Genomic DNA, 20,132 nt, shown 5'->3' with positions numbered 1-20,132 from the left:
CTCTTTGCTCAGCCCTACAAAGGATTTTCTGATTGAAGATATAACAGTGTGTCTACACGGTTTCAACAGCAATGTTGTAAAGCGGCTAGTGTGAAAAATTACAGAATTCTTTAAAATTTGATGATCAACCACTTTACAAATTCTATCACGTATAGTTCCTAAATACTAGTCAAATCCAGCACCTAGTCTCTGGTCCCATTGCCACAGGTACAGTTCAGGCCTTCACTTTCTCATCCACTTTCCTAGGAGTCTCTTATCTGGTTTCCCAGCACCCAGTTTTGCCCACATTCCCCAGCTCAACATCTAACCTTCACCAAAAAAATTACTCCCAGGCTTACCTTTAACACCATCCTTCACCCTAAATATAAATCCTAACTCTTTAACATGACATGTGCAAGGATCCTCACGATTGGCCTGTCTATTCATCTTCAGTCTCCTCTCTCATCATTTATTCCTCAGACACAGCATTGGCCCCATGCCAGACCAAATTAATTAGCTGTTTCCTGAGCCAGTATGTTCTCGTACACTTCTAAGCCTTTATAGGTGTTGTTTCCTTCAACTGCAATTTAATTCTCACCTCCTCCTACTCTGTCAACCCAAAACCCTTCAACTGGACTAAATCCTACTATCCTTCAAATGAAATTAGTTCAGGTTTTACTGTCTATCTAAAGTGTCACCCAATTCCTGATCCCCACCTCTCCTACTGGTTAGCTGGCCCATGTACTTTCTTTTTTTTTTTTCGGGTGAGAAAGACTGGCCCTGAGCTAACATCCCTTGCCAATCTTTCTCTTTTTGCCAAGGAAGATTAACCGTGAGCTAACATCCGTGCCCATCTTCCTCTATTTTGTATATAGGATGCTGCCACAGCACGGCTTGATGAGCGGTACGCAGGTCCACGCCCAAGATTTGAACCTGCGAACCCCGGGCCGCCAAAGTGGAGCAAGCAAATTTAACCACTACACCACCCATGTACTTTCTTGCCCACCCTGTAATTATAAGTTTTACCTGTCTGTGTCATTCATCACCCCCAACACACACACGCAAGACTGTAAACTCCTATCTTTCATCATCTATGTGTTCCCAGCACAAAGCACTGGGGAGCTAGAACACACTCAAGAACTGTTTGAATTATGGTCTCTCAATTCCTTTATGAAGACAGACCCTGATTGTGAACACTGTCCACATTCTGGGCACTAAGGAGAGATTGTCACTACCTCAAGGAATAAGAACTCATTAAGTATAAAATAGGAATAAGATTCTCTCAGAGGCATGAGAACCCAGAAATCATTACAATGACACTAGGTGTTGACACACATCCTCTTCTGGCAATACTAAAACCAAAATTCAAGATTCCTAGCTCTTTCGGAAGATGTGAGTAGAACACAGGATGTAATATTAATGTTGGGCTTTTCAGCTGTATGTCTGGGGACACTAAGAAATGTAAATAAATATCACTAAAAAGATACAGTGTAGGAACTCAAGCCACAGAGTCTAATAAACCATGGTCTAATAAAGGGTCTAATAATAGACCCCCATCAAGGGTCTATTAAACAACGTAGTGGATATTTTCTTATGGTCTTAGTATTTGTAACAAGTGTTTATACTATGAATAATGTAACTAAAATATACATGTGACCATGATCATTAATGTGTCAACCAACCAATTTTAATTTAATTGATTTAATTTAAACTTGTTAATTTTAATTCTGTTTTGAGGTCTTTTTTGGGAGAAGAGGGCACAATAAGGAGAGAATATGAATGTGGTTATACGAGCTAAGTAACAGTAAATTAAAAGGAAAAAAGTACAGCTAGCTAGAGAGATAGGGAGATCAGTAAACAAATGCCTATGTCCTGCAGCTGGACAGCGTGCACTGCTATGGAAGAGTGAGTTTCACACCTTTGCAGCTTTGGCCTTCTCCATCTGCTGAAGCTGTTCAAGGGCAGGTCCCGGAGTCGTGGTGTCCAGGGGAAGATCCCATACACTACCACCTTCCCAAACTGTAAGAAAATGAGGAACAAAAAGTGAGGGATGTCAGAGATTACACACATGATCACATATCCATAAGCATAACAAAAAAAGCTGTTTTCCTGTCCCTGAATGTGTACCATCGTATATATCTGTTCTGCTTTCAAGTAGACTCAACTGCCAGTGAGCTGTAGTTTATATCAGTATCCTTCAATATACCTAGAAGGAAAGAAAGTGCCGTGCATTTAGTGGGGAACTAATTTCTTCCTCAAAAACCCTGTAAGATTTATGTTCATATCCCCCTTTTTACAGATGAACAAGCTAAGGATCAGAGGTAGTTTTACAATATTCCCAAGGACACAAGGCAAACACATGGCCATGCCAGGATTTAAATCCCAGTATATCAGATCCTACAGCTCATGGTATTTCCAGTAGCCATACAACCTCTCACTGTACACCAAGAGGAGATTGGGGTTACGAGAGGTATAGCTGTGGAAATAGAGAGAACTAAGTGGTTAGGTAATGTTGTGAATATATTAAATGCCACTGAATTATGCATTTAAAAATGGTTAATTTTAGAGAGTCAGCCCCATGGCATAGTGGTTAAGTTCAGCATGCTCCACTTTGCCAGCCCAGGTTCATGGGTCCGGATCCTGGGCGCGGACCTACACTACTCATCAGCCATGCTCTGGTGGCGACCCACATACAAAATAGATCGGCACAGATATTAGCTCAGGGCTAATCTTCCTCAAGCGAAAAAAAGAGCAAGACTGGCAACAGATGTTAGCTCAGGGCGAATCTTCCTCAGGAGAAAAAAAAAAGGTTTATTTTATGCTATGTGAATTTCACTTCAATGAAACAGAGAGAGAAAAAGAGAAAGAGGTACAGCTGGAGCTGGGGCGGCCTGTGGCAAGACCCACAGGTCTCACAAGTGACAATGGGTCCTGCTGACCTGAAAGGCAGCACAAGTTCAGATGCAGAAGTAAACAAACAGATAAAGACTTCTGAGTCTGTCTTCCTATCGCCAGCAAGGTTTGCTGACACCACCTTTCAGAATTCTCTATTTCTTACATTCCTATGATAGTCTATTTATGAACTATAAATTACTGTCTATATAAAAATCATGGATTATTTGTAAAGGATCCTGACTTCATCACACCCAAAGAAGTTGTTTAATAAGGTACTTACAAATAGTTTCCAAAAAATTGGAGAGTATTTTAACACCCTAACTATAAATGGCTACCAAGAAAAAATAAGGTACACACAGCATGGAAAGTTGATGAGGGAGGATAATCAGTCCTTCTCCTGCCATAATCCCCGGGGTCAATGTTAGCAAGAGAACTACAGCCTGAAAGGCTCAATGGCTCTAAGAAAAATCCACCAATGCCCATGGTTCCTGAGAATTTAACACCAACTCTAACCTCCTGTAAGGACTATCCATGGTTCAAACTACACACCTCTGCAGGTATCAGAACTTAAGAAACTGAAGTGCTCTACCAATATCAAGACTTTTTAAAAATCCTAGCTCCAAATTTTCTAATTTGATGCAACAAGATCAGAGAATGAGGTAAGGTGCACACTTCAAAGCAGGCTTTTCTCTTCCCAAAATTTCTGGGTACCTGCAGTGTTAAGCAATATATCAACCCTTCACTCAAAAGACTAGATCATCATTACTTATGTTTTTACTTATGCCTTTTTTCACTCTGGCAGAAGAGATCAAAAACAATTTAAAAGAATTTTCTATCTGGTTAGAGCAACATCAAAAAGAGAGGCTGACTCAAATTCAAGAAATTTATCTACTCAATAATTTCCATCAAATCCTTAACAGTGTATTTTCAACAATATGTTCAATCCTTTGCGGGGGGTCTATTAAAAAAATGGGACTTTTTGTTAATATTCAATACAAAATGGGTCAAAAAACTGACACTTTTTAAAAAACTGAATTATAAAATTATTAGAGTCTAAATCCTTGGAGCTATACTGAAGGCCAATCTAAGTTCTTACCTGCAGGCTGTGAGGCTGCTGGCTGAAGTTCCCAGATAGAACCAGTATCTGGCACCGACACAGACCTAGTTACTGAGGGAATGACGTTCTGATCAGATATTCTGCAAAAGGGAAATAAAAACATTAACTTGTTCTTGTCATTTGCAAAATCAGATGGAGAGGAATTTCTGGATTATTTGTAGGTTATCCAGGTTATTTGGCCAGAAAACTCCTTCATCATTTTAACTAAAATGTGACACTACCAAAACCCTGAGGAGAGGAACAAAGAGGCACAATAATCACACTTCTGGACTCAGCATTAGCAAACACTGATTTCCAAATAATGGATATTCCTACTGTCTTAAAAAATCCAAAACATGTCAATAAGAGTCATGGAGGCAGCATGTTATAATGAAAAACCCCACAGACTGTTAAGTCAAAAGGTCTGCATTTTAGTTCTGTTGCTCAAGTTTTCTGTGTATTACGTCAACCAAGTCCTTTAGCCTCTCGGAATCCTGGTTTGCCCAACTGTAAAATGGAGACCTTACCACCTAACCTGCCTACCTCACAGGATGGGTTTTGGCTCAAAAGAGAAATGTAAAAGGCTTTGGTGAAATTGGATAATAAAGTTTTTAAGAGCAGTGACTGATACCTTTTTGCAGGAGATACAACAAATATTACCCTGAATGATAATCTACAACAGTAGAAATTTAAGACTTCTGGCATAATCTCCTTTTCCTTAGACCTACTCTAATGGCTTTTGTGTTCTTGAAAATTATAACCCTGTGTGGCATTGTTAATATCTTTCTTGTGATATCACAGGTAAAAATGAGATTAAACTTCTAGACTATAATTTTTTTGTTGCTGGTTCCATAAGACTACATTGCTTCTCAAGTGTTCTTACTATTCTTTGGTTATTATTCTGAATTTATCCTCTGAGTAAAAAGACCAAATAAATGCTTTACATCCAGCTTATTATTTTTTAAAGCTATATTCTGTTTTTACACACAACACACAGATATGTGTTATGTGTGGGTACTGTGATACCAGAGTTCACATATTATACCAAAATTTCCTTTCTTCTCTTTCTTTAATACACATATACAACGTGACACATCATGAAATGACCACCAACCTCATTTTCAGTGCCTGGAACTGTTGGAGAAGAAGTGCCAACTGTTGCTGCTGCTGGGAAGACAGGGCTGCTTTCTGTTGTTGAGCCAAAACCTGTGCATACTGTTGTCTTCAAAAAGTAAAATAAAGTGTAACCTGTTTATTCACATTTAGTTCACTTTACTGAGACACTGAAAGACAAAATTCAGTCCACCATCCCCCAAAAAACACCACTGAAATAGCTATCAAATATATTTTTATAATTATTCACAATAATAGTCATAAAGAAAATTCTATACTTCATTCTAGAAAGAACTTAACTTATAAACGACATGCTTCTGAGTGAAAGAGGACAGCCACAAAACTCATAACATGTCAAAAACTGGCAAACTCCCTCAATATGACAACAGCCTTTTATCAGAAAAAGTGGGAAAAAAAAAAACCAAACAGATTCAAACTAATATGTATTTCCACATGAAGCAACCTTTGCAAAAATAAAATCCCTTGTAAAAAAATTCTCAATTTTATATGTTTCAGCTTAGAAATTTTAGGTAAGATTTTTTTCACTAGATCAGAGGTGGACAAATTTTTTCTGTAAAGAGCCAGACAGTAAAGAGTTTTGGCTGTGCATACCATACTCAACTACTACTCAATTCTGCCACTGTAGTGCAAAAGCAGCCACAGACAATACACAAACAAATGAGTGTGTCCCAATAAAACTCTGCTTATAAAAAGACGTAGCAGGCCAGTTTGCCAATCTATGCACCAGATGACAGCAAATCTTACTTCTACAAAAGGGACACACAACCTAAGTGATTCTTTATCACTCCACATCACTACTAACAACATAAATGTTTACTTCTTTCCTGCCCTCTTGCCTATGTTTTTTTCTCTGTGGCATTCAAAGTTGAGCCATTTAAGAGGGACTTAGTTCTTAAAATGTCTGCTGATTCTTGCTTTAGGAGCTAAAGAGCTTGCAAAATTATAGTTATGTGTCATCTTCTGCAAACTTCTCATATTTAAGTAGTAACACAAGACCAAACTTCGAATGGATAGTGGTAACATGGCACTAGTTGGGTGACTGAAGTATCCCATAAACTTTCAGCTCTCTGGTGTAAACGATGAAACTTGGGAGCAGATTACTTCTAAAGGCCCTTTCAGTCCTGCAGTACACCTACTGCATTACTGCTCTTACTGTATTAGGAACTGCTGGTACTGGAGGTGCTGCATCTGGTATAAGGCTGTGAGTTCCTGCTGCCTGGTCAGTCGTTCCTGGTCCAACTCTCCCTGGGAGTAAGGGGTGGGGGAAGAAATACCATTGAATAAACTGCAAAGAGCCTAAAAGCCATTTAGTACATATATCTGAAAGCAAAATGAATCCCAGAGCTTCACATCCCACTCCACCTTTACGCCCAAAACGCTTAACTGTAAAAACTCAGGCACCTTTAAAAACTAAACAGTGCCATCTAGTGGAAGAAGGTAGTGTCTGCATTATAAGAGACTCCCTAAGATGGGAAAGGGTCCTTATCCTAGCTGCTGTTCTCCCTCCTGCCCTTGAAGCTGAAGGTTGTACTATACTCCAGAGTTATTACTGCAACTAAAAAAATGTATAATTCTCCCAATCTTAAAAATAACTTTGGAGGTCCGGCCTGGTGGCTTAGCGGTTGGGCACACGCGCTCCGCTACTGGCGGCCTGGGTTTGGATCCCGGGCACGCACCTACGCACTGCTTCTCCAGCCATGCTGAGGTCGCATCCTGCATACAGCGACTAGAAGGATGTGCAACTATGACATACAACTATCTACTGGGGCTTTGGGGAAGAAAAAAAGGAGGAGGATTGGCAATAGATTTTAGCTCAGGGCTGATCTTCCTCACAAAAAAAAAAAAAAAACTGTGGAGATCACGTAGAAATTAGAGAAATGGAACAAAGCAGAGAAGTGAAATTATCTGAAGGTTAAAGGAAATGTTATGGTAGGAATTGTATAATGGCACATAATGAATACAGGGAGCCAGTGTATAAGTATGTCTTCTTAAAGATGATAAGAAATTTTAAATTAAACAGAATATAAAAGAGCTTTGAAAACTATAACTCTTTACCCAAAAAATTAGGTTTTTCTATTGCTATTAATACATCATGAGTTAGAAAAAATAAACTGTAGTAACACCCTGCTTTTAAGCTTATACTTCAAATAACATGGCTGGAATTTAAATTTTAAAAAGCTAAAAGTAGGTGGGGCCAGCCCGGTGGCACAGTGGTTGGCACTCCGCTTCAGTGGCCCAGGGGTCACGGGGTCAGATCCCGGGCACGGACCTCACACCGCTCATCAAGCCATGCTATGGCTGCGGCCCACATGCAAAATAGAGGAAGACTGGCACAGATGTTAGCTCAGGGCCAGTCTTCCTCAAACAAAAAGAGGACGACTGGCAACAGATGTTAGCTCAGCCAATCTCCCTCACCTAAAAAAAAAAAAAAAAGCTAAAAGCGGGAAAAGGAATGAAATGTGAAGTGTAAGATAAAAGAAATAAAAGCATAAGGGTGACACACTAAACTTAGGCAAATCATTAGTGAAAAGTTTCTCTCTTCATTAACTGATTATAGTTTGGAATAAAACACTTGATATACAATTTCTTGGGATGGGGATCATCTGAAATTCAGGGACATTTTCCTCGCTCATTAAATACTGGAGGATATAGAAGCTACAGTCGGTTAATCCAAAATTTCTAGATGAAAACCTAGGTTTCAAGATATACTCATTATCAAGGTGAATGCTCTTCTTATCAGTGCTATTCAGGGCAAAGGCAATAGCTGACAAGAAGCAGAGCTTCCCATGGTTTTTCCCCTTAAGTGGGTCTGACTGAGGCTCAGCCCCTATAACTGGAAATCAGGAAATGGACTAGAGTAAGCATGCCAAGCTCCAAATGATGAACTTTCAGCTCTGAACCATGTAAGATAAAAATTCATCTCAATTTCAAAGAAGGGAAATAAGGCTCAAAGTTGGTATATAAGCTAAATTTATATACCATAGTACACAGTGTAATTCTTCTTTGGATTTATAAAAGAAATGTCGGAAATTCCCCTCACCCAGGAATCTTCACTGCTCTCCAAACTATGGGAGGTCTCAACCCATCAGTGAACTGTGAAATCAATTACTGGGTCAAGATCAACATTTACATGTTTAAAAAAAAAGGAAAAGAAAAGAAATTGAACAGAAAATATGTGCAAGGCACAAAATGTTTTGTGAAACTTGTTTCACATATATATACGCAGAGTTATGATGTACAGAGTAGTGACGTAAAACTCATCTTTTTTTTTTACTATGAGTTGTGGTCAAAAAAATTGACAGCCACTGTTCTCACCTACGAATTCCCTTAACTACAGAGGTTGTGTCTTATCTTCAGCTCATAAAAACCTACCACAAGGCCTAGCATAGGCCCTCAGTATATGGTTGATGAATAAATCAATGGTGGATATTACTGCAGAAATCCAGTGTTCACACTAAAGGTTTTTGACCATGGTCACGTTTGACTATGGCCAGCCACCAGACATTCCACATTGGAGAAGGAAAAGTGAGGCACAGATCCAAAGTGCTCCAAAAGGATTTCTGCGGGGAGAGGCCCAGGAGCAGCTGCAAAGGAGTAAGATTTCCCCTTCAAAGGCACTCCAGTGCCAGTATACTAGGGGGGTTACAATATGATCCAATTTTTAGTTAAAATATCAGTAACTAATATTAAAAAAAGAAAAAGTCTTCAAAATATTCCAAAGCATTGGTATTTTATATTAGTAACATTCGCTTTAAGGTAAACCTCAAATTTAGGAAGTTATTTTATGAGTCAGAAAGCAAGAAGTGGGCCAGCACCGATGACCTAGTGGTTAAGTTCAGCATGCTCCACTTTGGCGGCCTGGGTTCAGTTCCCGGGCACAGACCTACACCACTCTGTGTGCAACCATGCTGTGCTGGCAGTCCACATACTAAAAAACAGAGGAAGGCTGGCACGGATGTTAGCTCAGAGGGAATCTTCCTCAGCAAAAAAAAAAAGAAACAAAGAAAGCAAGAGGTAAATGGAGGGGAGAGGTGGAGACAAGACTGTGCATTCTAACTAGAGGCAACAAGGAACACTAAGAAGTCAACTGTGTTGAAGCACAGCAGATCAAGCTGAAAGCTCTGAAATGAACTGAGAGAGGTAAGGAGCCAGAACATGCAGGACGAGGTAGGTGGGCCAGGGGTAAGATGGGTTCTCATTCTACACCTGCTGGAGAGTTACTGAAGGATTCTGTCTCTTTAGAGTGTTTGAGGGTGTGAGTGTGTGAAGAGGATGGGCCCAGGTATTTAAGTTTTGAAAAGATCCCTATAGCTAGGTGTGCAGTCTCCAATTCAGACTTCCCATTGCCATTTCAATTACTTTCCAAGAACTACAGTTTCTTCCTCATTAAATGTAACATCTGGGTTGTGTTTACAAAGAGGAGCAAGTGCTTCTGTGTCCAGTATGTGTTCTGGGTGAGCTGTAAAGTACTCACCATATGAGGAGGGGGAGCTGGACCAGGAGAAAAGGGAACCCTTCCCCACATCTTCATGATATCACCAAGAGGTTGGAAGCTTTCATCACATGCTCTCTTCACCAATAAAGACATAGTAAAATAGCCCGCCTGAAACCATTCCGCCATCTCCTGATTATTGAAGGGACCTATAATAGCATCAATTAGACAGAAAGGCAATAAGAATCCTTTCAGGCTAAAGAGGAAAAAAATATTTCCTGGGTCTGATCCTCATCCGGAAGTAATAACTTGTTTCCAGTGGCAGTTGTCAAATATTTTGCATGATATCTTAATTTAATTCTTCTCCAAAGGTGGTGAACAGGCTTCCAACCAATAAAATACAACAGAAACAATTTTGAAATAAGCCTTATATCTATACATCCCGAATTCTCAGCAGTTTTAATCACTTTAAGGAGCATAACTATCTCAATCTCTACAATTCCTTTGTCAGAAAAGTATAATAAAACTGAAAAGAGTTAGTATTTGTTAGAGTTTGTATCACTTAGGCATAGAGAATATAAACATGCAGGGCTTAATATGCTCTTCTCTAATTTTCATATTCTGCCAGATTATTGAAGGTTAAGCAAAATATAAATAATAATCAGTTAAGACAAATTATAATTTATTTACCTAGGTAAAACTAAATCTGGCCTTGGTAGGGGGAAAAAACTAACATTCTTTAGATGTTTTACAATAAAAAATAAATATTTTATACATAAAATTAACAAACACTCCAATCAATAACCATTAATTAATTCATTGAGCAAATATTTACTAAACACCAATGATATGGGTCCAGATAGTGGGGATACAGCAGTCAACAAAACAAAGCCCTGGAATTTCTACTTCCAGGAAGATGGAGTAGATGAGTAGATGTACCTTTCCCTGCTCCTCCTGCTAAATACAACTAAAGACCCTGGACATTATATATAAAACAAACAAAAGAAGACTCAGAAAGGTAGAGAAGGCAGACTGACTAGGAGCCTTGGGGCGTGAGGAACCACAGTGTGGTGAATTCCCTGAGTTTTCATTTTATCTTATATATCCCAGATTTGGAGCTGAAGAAGCCAGCAACAAGAAACATGATCCAATATATACAACTAAAAACATGACCCAATTACATGCTGTCTACAAGAAAGTCACTTCATATATAACAATACAGGCACGTTGAAAGTCAAAGGATAGAAAAAGACATATCACGCAAATATTAATCAAAGGAAAACTGGAGTGGCTGTATTAGTATTTGATAAAGTAGACTTCAGAGCAAAGAAAATTACTAGATAGAGAAGGATATTATATAATAATAAAGGATCAGTCCACCAAGAAGACATAGCAACTGCAAAAGTTTATGCACCAAGCAACAAAGCTTCAAAATATGTGAAGTAAAATCTGATAGCTGAAAAGAGAAACAGACAAATCCACAGTTGAAGACTTCAACACCCCTCTCTCAATAATCGATAGAACTAGACAGAAAATCAGCAAGGTTATAGAACTCAACAACACTATCAAACAACAAGAGCTAACTGACATTCATAAAACACCCCAAAGACAGCAAAATACACATTCTTTTCAAGTACTCACAGAACTTACAACAAAACAGACTATATTCTGGGCCATAAATAAATCTCAATAAACTTTTAAAAACTGAAATCCTATATAGTATATTCTTCAACCACAACAGAATCAAAACAGAAATCATATACAGAAAGATGACAGAAAAATTTCCAAACACTTAGAAACTAAACAACACACCTCTAAATAATCCTGGGTAAAAGTGGATGAATAAAAATACGTATATCAAAAATCTGCGGTACGCAGTTAAAGAAGTGCTAAGAAAGAAATTTATAGTATTAAATGCTTACATTAGAAAAGAGGAAAAGTCTTAAATCAATAATATAAGCTCCCACCTCAAGAACCTAAAAAAAGAAAAGCAAAATAAACCCCAAGAAGCAGAAGAGATAATAAAGAGCAGAAATCAATGAAACTGAAAACAAAAGCAGTGAAAACATCAATGAAACAAAGCTGACTCTTTGAAAAGATCAGTAAACTTAACAAATCTCTAGCAGACTGACAAAGAGAAAAAGTGAAATGAACAAATTACCAATATCAGGAATGAAATGGGATTATTACTACAGAACCTGCAGACATCAGAAAGATAATAAGGGAATACTTTCATCAAAAAGATAAGGGAAAACTATCACCAAGATTAAAAGGGAATCTTCTACACACATAAATTTGACTTCTTAGATGAAATGGATCAATTCATCAAAAAACACAAGCTAGAGGCCGGCCCCGTGGCTTGTGGTTAAGTGTGCATGCTCTGCTGCTGGCAGCCCGGGTTCGGATCCCAGGCGTGCACCAATGCACCGCTTCTCTGACCATGCTGAGGCCGCGTCCCACATATAGCAACTAGAAGGATGTACAGCTGTGACATACAACTACCTACTGGGGCTTTGGGGGAAAAAAATAAATAAAATTAAAAAAAAAAACAAAAACACAAACTACCACAATTCACCCATATTAAATAGATAATTTAAATAGCCCTGTAACTATTAAGGATATTGAATTTGTAATTTTAAAATTCCCCAAAAGAAGTCTCCAGGGGGTTTCACTGAAGAACACTACCAAACATTTAAAGAAGAATTAACACCAATTCTAAAAAACCTTTTCTAGAGAATAGAAAAGGGAAGGGAATAATTCCCAGTTTATTTTATAAAGCTATTAATACTCTGATACCAAAACCAGACAGAGTACAAAAAAAGCTACAAAACAACATTCCTCATGAACATAGATACAAAAATACCTAAGAAAATATTATCAAATAGGATTCTGCAATATTTAAAAAAAAGTATATACCATGACCTATTAGAGTTTATGCCAAGAATGCAAGGCTGGTTCAATATTCAAAAACCAGTCAATGTAATCCACCGTATTAACTGGCTAACGAAGAAAAATCACATCATCATATCAACAGACGGAGGAAAAGCATTTGACAAAATCCAATACCCAATCATGATAAAAATTCTCAAAAAATAGGGTACTTCCTCAACTTGATAAACAGCATATACAAAAACCCAGCAGCTAACATTAGACTTCATTATTAAAGACTGAATATGCTCCCCCTAAGATAGAAACATAGAGAAAACAAGGTAAGTATGTCTGCTCTCACCCCTCTTATTCAACACAGTGTTGGAATATACAATAAGGCAACAAAAGGAAATAAAAGGCATATTAGATAGGAAATGAAAAAATAAAACTGTCCCTATTTGCAGATGACAATAATGTCTACACAGAAAACCCTATGAAATCTAACAAAAACAAAGAAAACTCCTAGAACTTAGGAGTTCAGCAAGGTCACAGAGTAAAGATAAATTCAATTCTATATAGTAGCAATGAACACACAGACACTGAAAAATAAAATTTACAATTGCTAAAAAAAAAAAAAAGCAAATACTTAGGTGTAAATCTAATAAAACATGTATAGAATCTATGCTAAAAATGTCACAGCACTGAAAGAAATCAAAGATCTAAATAAAGAGACATACCATGTTCATGGATTAGAACACTCAACATGGGAAAGATGTCAGTTCTCTTCAAAACAATATAGAAGTTTAACATAATTCCTATTAAAATCTCAGCAAGATTTCTGGTAAATATAGACAAGATTATTCTAAAATTTATATGAGAGGCAAAGGAACTAGAAAAGCTAAAAACTATTTAAATAAATATAAACAGAAATAAATCATTCTACCCAATTTCAAGACTTACTATATAGCTACAGTAATCAAGACTATGTGGTATTGGTGGAGGGACACACAGATCAATGGAACAGAATAAAGAACCCAGAAATAGACCAACACAAATACGCTCAACTGAATTTTGACAAAGGTGCAAAAGCAAGTCAAGGGAGAAAAGAGAGCCTTTTCAACAAAAGGTCCCAGAGCAATTGGACATCCACAGGGAAAACAATAAACCTTGACGTTAAGTCCCATACATTATACAAAAATTAACTCAAAATGATCACAGACTTGAATATAAAACATAAAACTAAAATTTTTTTGGAAAAAACATAGCAAAAAAATATCTTTGGGATCTGAAGCTAGGCAAAGAGTTCCTCTTAGACTTAATACCAAAAGCACACTCCATAAAAGGAAAAAATTTACCTATTGGACTCCATCAAAATTTAAAACTTTTGCTCTGTGAAAGACTCTGTTAAGAAGATAAAAAGATACAGAATGGGAGGAAATATTTGCAAACCACTTATTTAACCAAGGACTAGTATCTAGCATATATAAAAGAACTCTCAAAACTCAAAAGTAAAAAAGCAAACAATCCAATTAGAACATGGGCAAAAATCACGAAGAGACATTTTACTGAAGAAGATAAACTGCCAATAAGCAAATGAAAAGATGTTCAATATCTTTAGTTATTAGAGAAATGCATATTAAAAACTACAATGAGATATCACTACACACCTGTCAGAATGGCTAAAACAAAAAAGAGCAACATCAAATACTGCCAAGGATGTGGAAAAACTGGATCACTCATAGGCTGCTGGAGGGAATACAAAATGGTACAGCCCCTCTGAAACACAGTGTGGCAGTTTTTTGAAAAAAACTAAACATGTGATCACCATACAACCCAGCAACTGCACTCCTAGACATTTATCTCAGAGCGATGAAAGACTTATGTTCACACAAAAACCTATCCATGAATGTTCAACAGCTTTATTATAATAGCCAAAAACTGGAACAACTCAGGTGCCCTTCACAGGTGAATGGTTAAACAAACTATGATACATCCACATCATGGAATACTACTCAGAAATTAAAAAGAAACAAACTATTCATATACGCAACAATCTGGATGCATCTCTAGAGAATTACACTGAGTGAAAAAAGTCAACCTGAAAAAGTTACATACTATATGATTCCATTTCTATAACATTCTTGAAAGACAAAATATAGAAATGGAGAACAGATTAGTGGTTGCCGGGGGTTAAGGATGGGGTGTAGGTGGGAGGGAAATGCATGTGGCTATAACCGGGCAACATGAGGGATCTCTATTGAAATGGAAATGTTCCGAATCTTGACTGTATCAATGTCAATATCCTGGTTGTGATATTGTACTACAGTTTTGGAAGAGGTTACCACCGGAGGAAACTAGGTAAAGGGTATATGGAATCTCTGTATTATTTCTTACAACTGCATGTGAAGCTACAATTATTTGAAAGTAAATTTAATTAAAACACACAGCCCTGCTCTCATGCATGTGACATTTTATAGGGGTGTAAACAGATCATGAACAAATATACACAGTGCCAGGTAGCAATAGATGCTATGAAGAAGAATAAAGCAGGGAAAGGGGACTGAGAGTGGAAAGGGAGTTATTACGCTGGAGAGAGGTTCACAGGGTGTACTTGGTAAAATGCTATCATGAAACTGACACTAATACAATCAACAACCAATTTCAGGTTATAAGCAAAGATTTCAAAAGCAGAAATAAAGAATCAACAAATGTACTTCTCTCCCCATTCTAACCTAACTTATGCACCATACAAATCCTTTAAGGGATTAGTTTATAGTATGGTACTATCTTTTTTCAGACATTTTTAATAGCTTTTTTATCATTTATGATATCAACTCCACTAAAGCAAAGTATTCAAGCAAGGTCTTCCAAGACTGCTGCCATCATCTTTTTATGGTAGTAAGACTCAAGTACACACAGGGTAACTAACTCACCTGCCTAGTTAACCAGCCGGGACGCCAGAACTGAGGGGGTCTTAAGCATTCTGTTTATACCCTTATCACATTAGTAATCTCATTCTGCCATTCAAATCACTTTCATTGGACTCCCCTTCCCCTCACTGAAATCGTCAAGTACTGTGCGGGGAGCCTATAAAAATGCCTTCTATATATATGAAAAAAGCCTGTAGCACTGACTTTTTTTTCTACTACTATGCAAATTAACATTAAATAATCACCATCTTACAGAACCGGGAGGTAATGGTAAACACTTCTGTACTTAAAGTACAATGGAACAACCTACCTTGAATTTCTCCCTGAGGATCTTTGTAATACCACTTCTGCATTGCTTCATGCATCAAGGGAATTGAGACTCCCTTAGCTCTGTGCTCTTGCAGTTTCGATGCCAATCTCTCGTCATCTAGTGCGCTGTCTTGGAGATAAGCCACCATCTTCTCAGCTTGCTAATAGAAAAACAAAAAATGGATTGTGGAAACAAATGATTCTAAATTAATACTTGTATACATAATTAAAATGCTTACCTTTTTTTGACCTATTTGATCTATGAAAGCCATATGTAAGGAACACAGCAGGGAACAATTTAATTCTTCCAACAATACCATGAAATAGGTACTATCCTCATTTTACAGAGGGGGAAACTAAGGCTCAGAGAGATCAAGTCTTGCTCAAGTTCTCAAAATTATTAAGCAAACCAAACTGAGATTAAAACACAAACCGGTATGGATCAAAGCCCAGGCCTCTAATCAACACACTAATTAGAGTACTTTTTCAACTAATTAGCCATTGGTCAATCCTAAATTGTATTAACTAAACGTGTAAAAACATGAGTGTTAACAGAACAAAAGGCTCAATTAATACAAAATCTTTTACAAGTTTTACTAAGACATTGCCCTCTTTCTTCAGCATTTCCTGCCACCAGCCACTCCACCCTGAAGGAAAGAGAGTTTCCTCTGTAGAAAGCAAGCTATCATTTACTTTACATATAAACAATGGTATATACAATCTTAGGGAAATCTAGAGACATGAATAAGATGTTAATATCCTGAGAGTTTAACTATTTTCCCTGTTACACCTCAGGCAAAACACACAGAAGACACAAGTGCCCATCCACAGCTGCTTGTATTCGCCATTTTTGACATTCCATTAACTTTCAGAAAGAAAAAAGAAAAGCAAACAGCTAAGGGCAACCTGAGAAGAGCAAAAAATAACCTGACATAATGACTACTACATAGCAGAAACTTACAAGCATGAAATGATTTGAAAGACAATTACTCACATAAAAAAATACTAGACATACAAATAACTTTTCCAGTATATAAAATCTAAGGTACAAAACTTCCATTTTTGAATATTCATTTAATGCTTTCCAATTTTTGTGGCAGTTTGAGAGGAGAAAAAAAGAATTACATGCTTTTTACCTGCTCCAAATGCTTGAGACCCTCTTCGTCATCCGGCTCTGTGGAAACACTGCCCATACCAGGAGCACCTACAACCGGCGTTTCAACTGGCTGGAGGGCAGGACTAGGAGTGGGAACAGGAGGTGGGAGTATGAGAAGAGGAGACGCTGTGTCTGAAGGGATCTGGGACAGGGACTGCTGGACATCAGGAACCATTTCTAGAGGAAAAAAGTGTAGATAGATGAAAACCCTTTAAAATAGAGATTCTCACAAAGGATAACTCTACCTTATCAACTTGGGCAGACTGCTAACTGGGCTCAACGGACACGTGAACTGTGTGTCATGAACACTGCGCTACTTCTTACGGAGAAGTGCAGTATTTCTCCCTAGAATGACAGAAGCAGCTCCCTAGAATGACCAAATATAAGGATGAAAAGGTATCCAGAAGGGCATTATCCAGTGCCTACCTGTGTTGTAGTGCATCTACCCAATGGTTATAGGTCTACCTCTTGAAAACAAACAGAATCAGTCTAATCCCTTCTTTATATCATGCCTCCGAAGTTGATAAAGCACGGCAAATCTTCTCAAAGATGTCATATCTCATCATCAAAACCTTTATTAAAAATATCTGCAATTATCTTGAATAAGAACCTAATTCAAGCCATAATTAATCTAATTCAATACTTTACATTTTACAGGATAACAAAAAGCACTTAGAGTCTACCAGTGCAGTGCAGGAAGTTCTTCTCAATAAGAATCAAGACTGCAGGGGCTGGCCCAGTGGCGTGGCGGTTAAGTCCGTGCACTCCACTTCAGCGGCCCGGGGTTCACTAGTTCAGAGCCTGGGCGTGACCTACTCACTGCTCATTAAGCCATGCTGAGGCAGCATCCCACACAGAAGTGCTAGAAAGACCTACAAGTAGGGTACACAACTATGCGCTGGGGCTTGGAGGGGTAAAATAAAAAAAAGAATAAAGACTGCCAAAGAAGTTCTGTCTTGGTTCCTGTTTCTAACCTCTAAGTATGCAGGCTCTTAAAAAGGAAAGGGGAATGGAAGTAATTAGATACAACTGCAGTTTCCCCTTTGAAACCTTGTTTGTTCAATTACAGATAGTTTCTCCAAATTCCTGTTCCTCTCACTCTTTCCTTTCTTTGCCAAACTTCTTAAAAGGACAGTCTACACAAGCTGTCTCCACTTCACCACCACCCACACCTGCTGCAATTTGACTTCCACTCCCAGCCCTCCAGTAAAGCTTCCCTCCCAAAGACAAGCAGTGACTCAAAGTCCCCAAATCCAATACATTTCCAGGTCATCACCATCAAACCTCTTAGTAGTGTCTGACGCAATCTACCCAATTCTAAGCTGAAACATTCTCCTTCTTTAGTTTTCCCACACTCTACTCTACTCTTGCCTCTGAAGATTTTTCTCTGGCTCCCCTTTATCTGCCCTCAAAAATAGGAATTACCCACAGTTCTGTTCTCAGTCCACTTTTCTTCTCACCCCTAACAAGTGTATGTAACCTTCCAAATTTTCATTCCCTCTCTAGTCCTAAACTCTTCCCATCTAGCTATAGTCTCTCACTCACAGCTGCTCTCTGGCCATCCCTACCTAATTTCTGATCAACACCTCAGAATCAATGTTGAAAACTGCATTTCTTCTCTCCCCTCTCAAATGTGCTCCTCAATCTCCACTCTCTTTCTCTATTAATGGTACCATAATCCTCTCAGGTGTCCCACTCATCTCTGACTCTTCCCTCTTTGCCCTGATATACAAGCAGTGACTATGTCATGCCAGTTTCTACTTTCAAATCTCATCTGCCACCACCCTCCCTTTACAGGTGCACTGCCTACATCACAGCGACTGCTCTTGGAGCCCAAGAGATCACACTGCAGCCCAGCTGTCATCACAACAATCTACCCTACACACAGCTCTCAAATCCACGTTCCAACCATGTTTCCCACCATCCTCCTTTTCACACCTCATACTTCATCTAAATACAAACAGGAGCTGATTCCTGCCCACGCCTGGATCAGTCCCACTTCCTTGCTTTAGCTCTCACTGCTACCTAGTACTGGAAGGCCCTCTCCCAATTCATCCAGCTACACCTGCCTCCAAATTCTACTTATTATTCCAAGACAAGTGCAAAGACACTTGCTTCCTGAAGCATTCCAGGAGTCTGCCAATCATGAATTCACATCATTATTTTTGGTCTAGATTACTGAAATACACATGCTTTACCTCCCCTATACACTATAAATCTATATAGTTTCAATCTTTAATGCACATCTATGAGGCTTTCTCAAAATATGCATGTCAGAACACCATCCCTAAAATCTCCTAGAATAAGGTTCTAGGCCTGTACATTCAAGAGAATGAACCACAAGTAATTCAGGGGCACATCATAACTGAAAAATGACTATTACAAATGAAACAGGCCTCAAAATGTGCACGTTCCATAGTACCTGATCTATAGTAGAGATTTAAATACTTGCTGACTTCATTCATTCAGCTTTGTTCTAGACATAAACTGAAAAGAAATCCTTGGTTCAAGTCCGCAAAATATTAGTTTATCAAGCAAAAAAGAAAATAAACGGATTTTTATAATATTGTACTGCTGTGTTAGAAATAGTGCTGGTTGTTTAAGAAACGAGAAGACACCTAACTTAGCTTGGGAACTTGGGGAGGGAGAGAGTTTCAGGCACAGAAAACAGTATGTGCGAGGGCACCGAGGCACGAGAACAAGGCACATTTCAGGACCTAACAGGCCGTGAGGCTGCTGAATAGAGTTTGAAGGAGATAGAGACCGGCACTGAAACTGCACAAAGGGAAGCAAATCCAGATCATGAAAGGTCTCACGGGCCATGTTCAAGGGTGTGAATTTTTACGGTGAATGACTCAATAAACCCTTCACCATCAGGCATTACAATGTCATTTTTAATTATGTACAAGAAGAAACAGAAATGAACATGAACATTGACTACTAAGGTATATGAGCAATTTAAAATCAATACAGTAACACTGGAGAATGAGATATATCCTAAGCTTATTCTCTAGCAAAGGTAATGGGACTTCCACAGATTCACCCATGTTCTTTTTGGCCTCTTTTGGAACAATGGCATTGTCGTGTGTTATCTGGACACACACACAGTCATTAAACGAAATGAAGGTACCTGACTGATATGGGAATCAAACTACTGCAGAGGATCCCAAATCCAGTTTGCTCAACTGATGCCACCAGGCTGGCTGTGTCATAACACCCTAGGAAGTGAGATCCCCGAGCTCCACCCTTGCCTCTTCTAACTTTGTTTTCGTGAATTCTGGGATCGACACATATGTGGAAAGCAGTACTTGACTAGGTTTATTGGTAAAATAA

The 20,132-nt window shown here is 38.4% G+C and overlaps 1 protein-coding gene across 5 annotated transcripts in view; it reads right to left on the bottom strand.

The window, feature by feature from the left end:
* The window catches only part of GIGYF2 (GRB10 interacting GYF protein 2), a 144,508-nt gene that overhangs the window by 34,266 nt on the left and 90,110 nt on the right, over window positions 1–20,132 (bottom strand). For all 5 annotated transcript variants that reach the window (XM_058533220.1, XM_058533223.1, XM_058533225.1 and 2 more), the window contains 7 exons: window positions 16,780–16,976; window positions 15,645–15,804; window positions 9,579–9,745; window positions 6,258–6,349; window positions 5,085–5,192; window positions 3,971–4,071; window positions 1,898–1,998 (listed from right to left, as the gene is read on the bottom strand). In XM_058533220.1, the coding sequence (XP_058389203.1) occupies window positions 1,898–1,998; window positions 3,971–4,071; window positions 5,085–5,192; window positions 6,258–6,349; window positions 9,579–9,745; window positions 15,645–15,804; window positions 16,780–16,976 (926 nt within the window). The remainder of the gene's footprint in view (window positions 1–1,897; window positions 1,999–3,970; window positions 4,072–5,084; window positions 5,193–6,257; window positions 6,350–9,578; window positions 9,746–15,644; window positions 15,805–16,779; window positions 16,977–20,132) is intronic.

The sequence above is a fragment of the Diceros bicornis genome, chromosome 37 (genome assembly GCF_020826845.1).
Source record: "Diceros bicornis minor isolate mBicDic1 chromosome 37, mDicBic1.mat.cur, whole genome shotgun sequence".
Lineage (NCBI taxonomy): Eukaryota > Metazoa > Chordata > Mammalia > Perissodactyla > Rhinocerotidae > Diceros > Diceros bicornis.
This window is presented reverse-complemented; position numbering and strand designations above follow the sequence as displayed.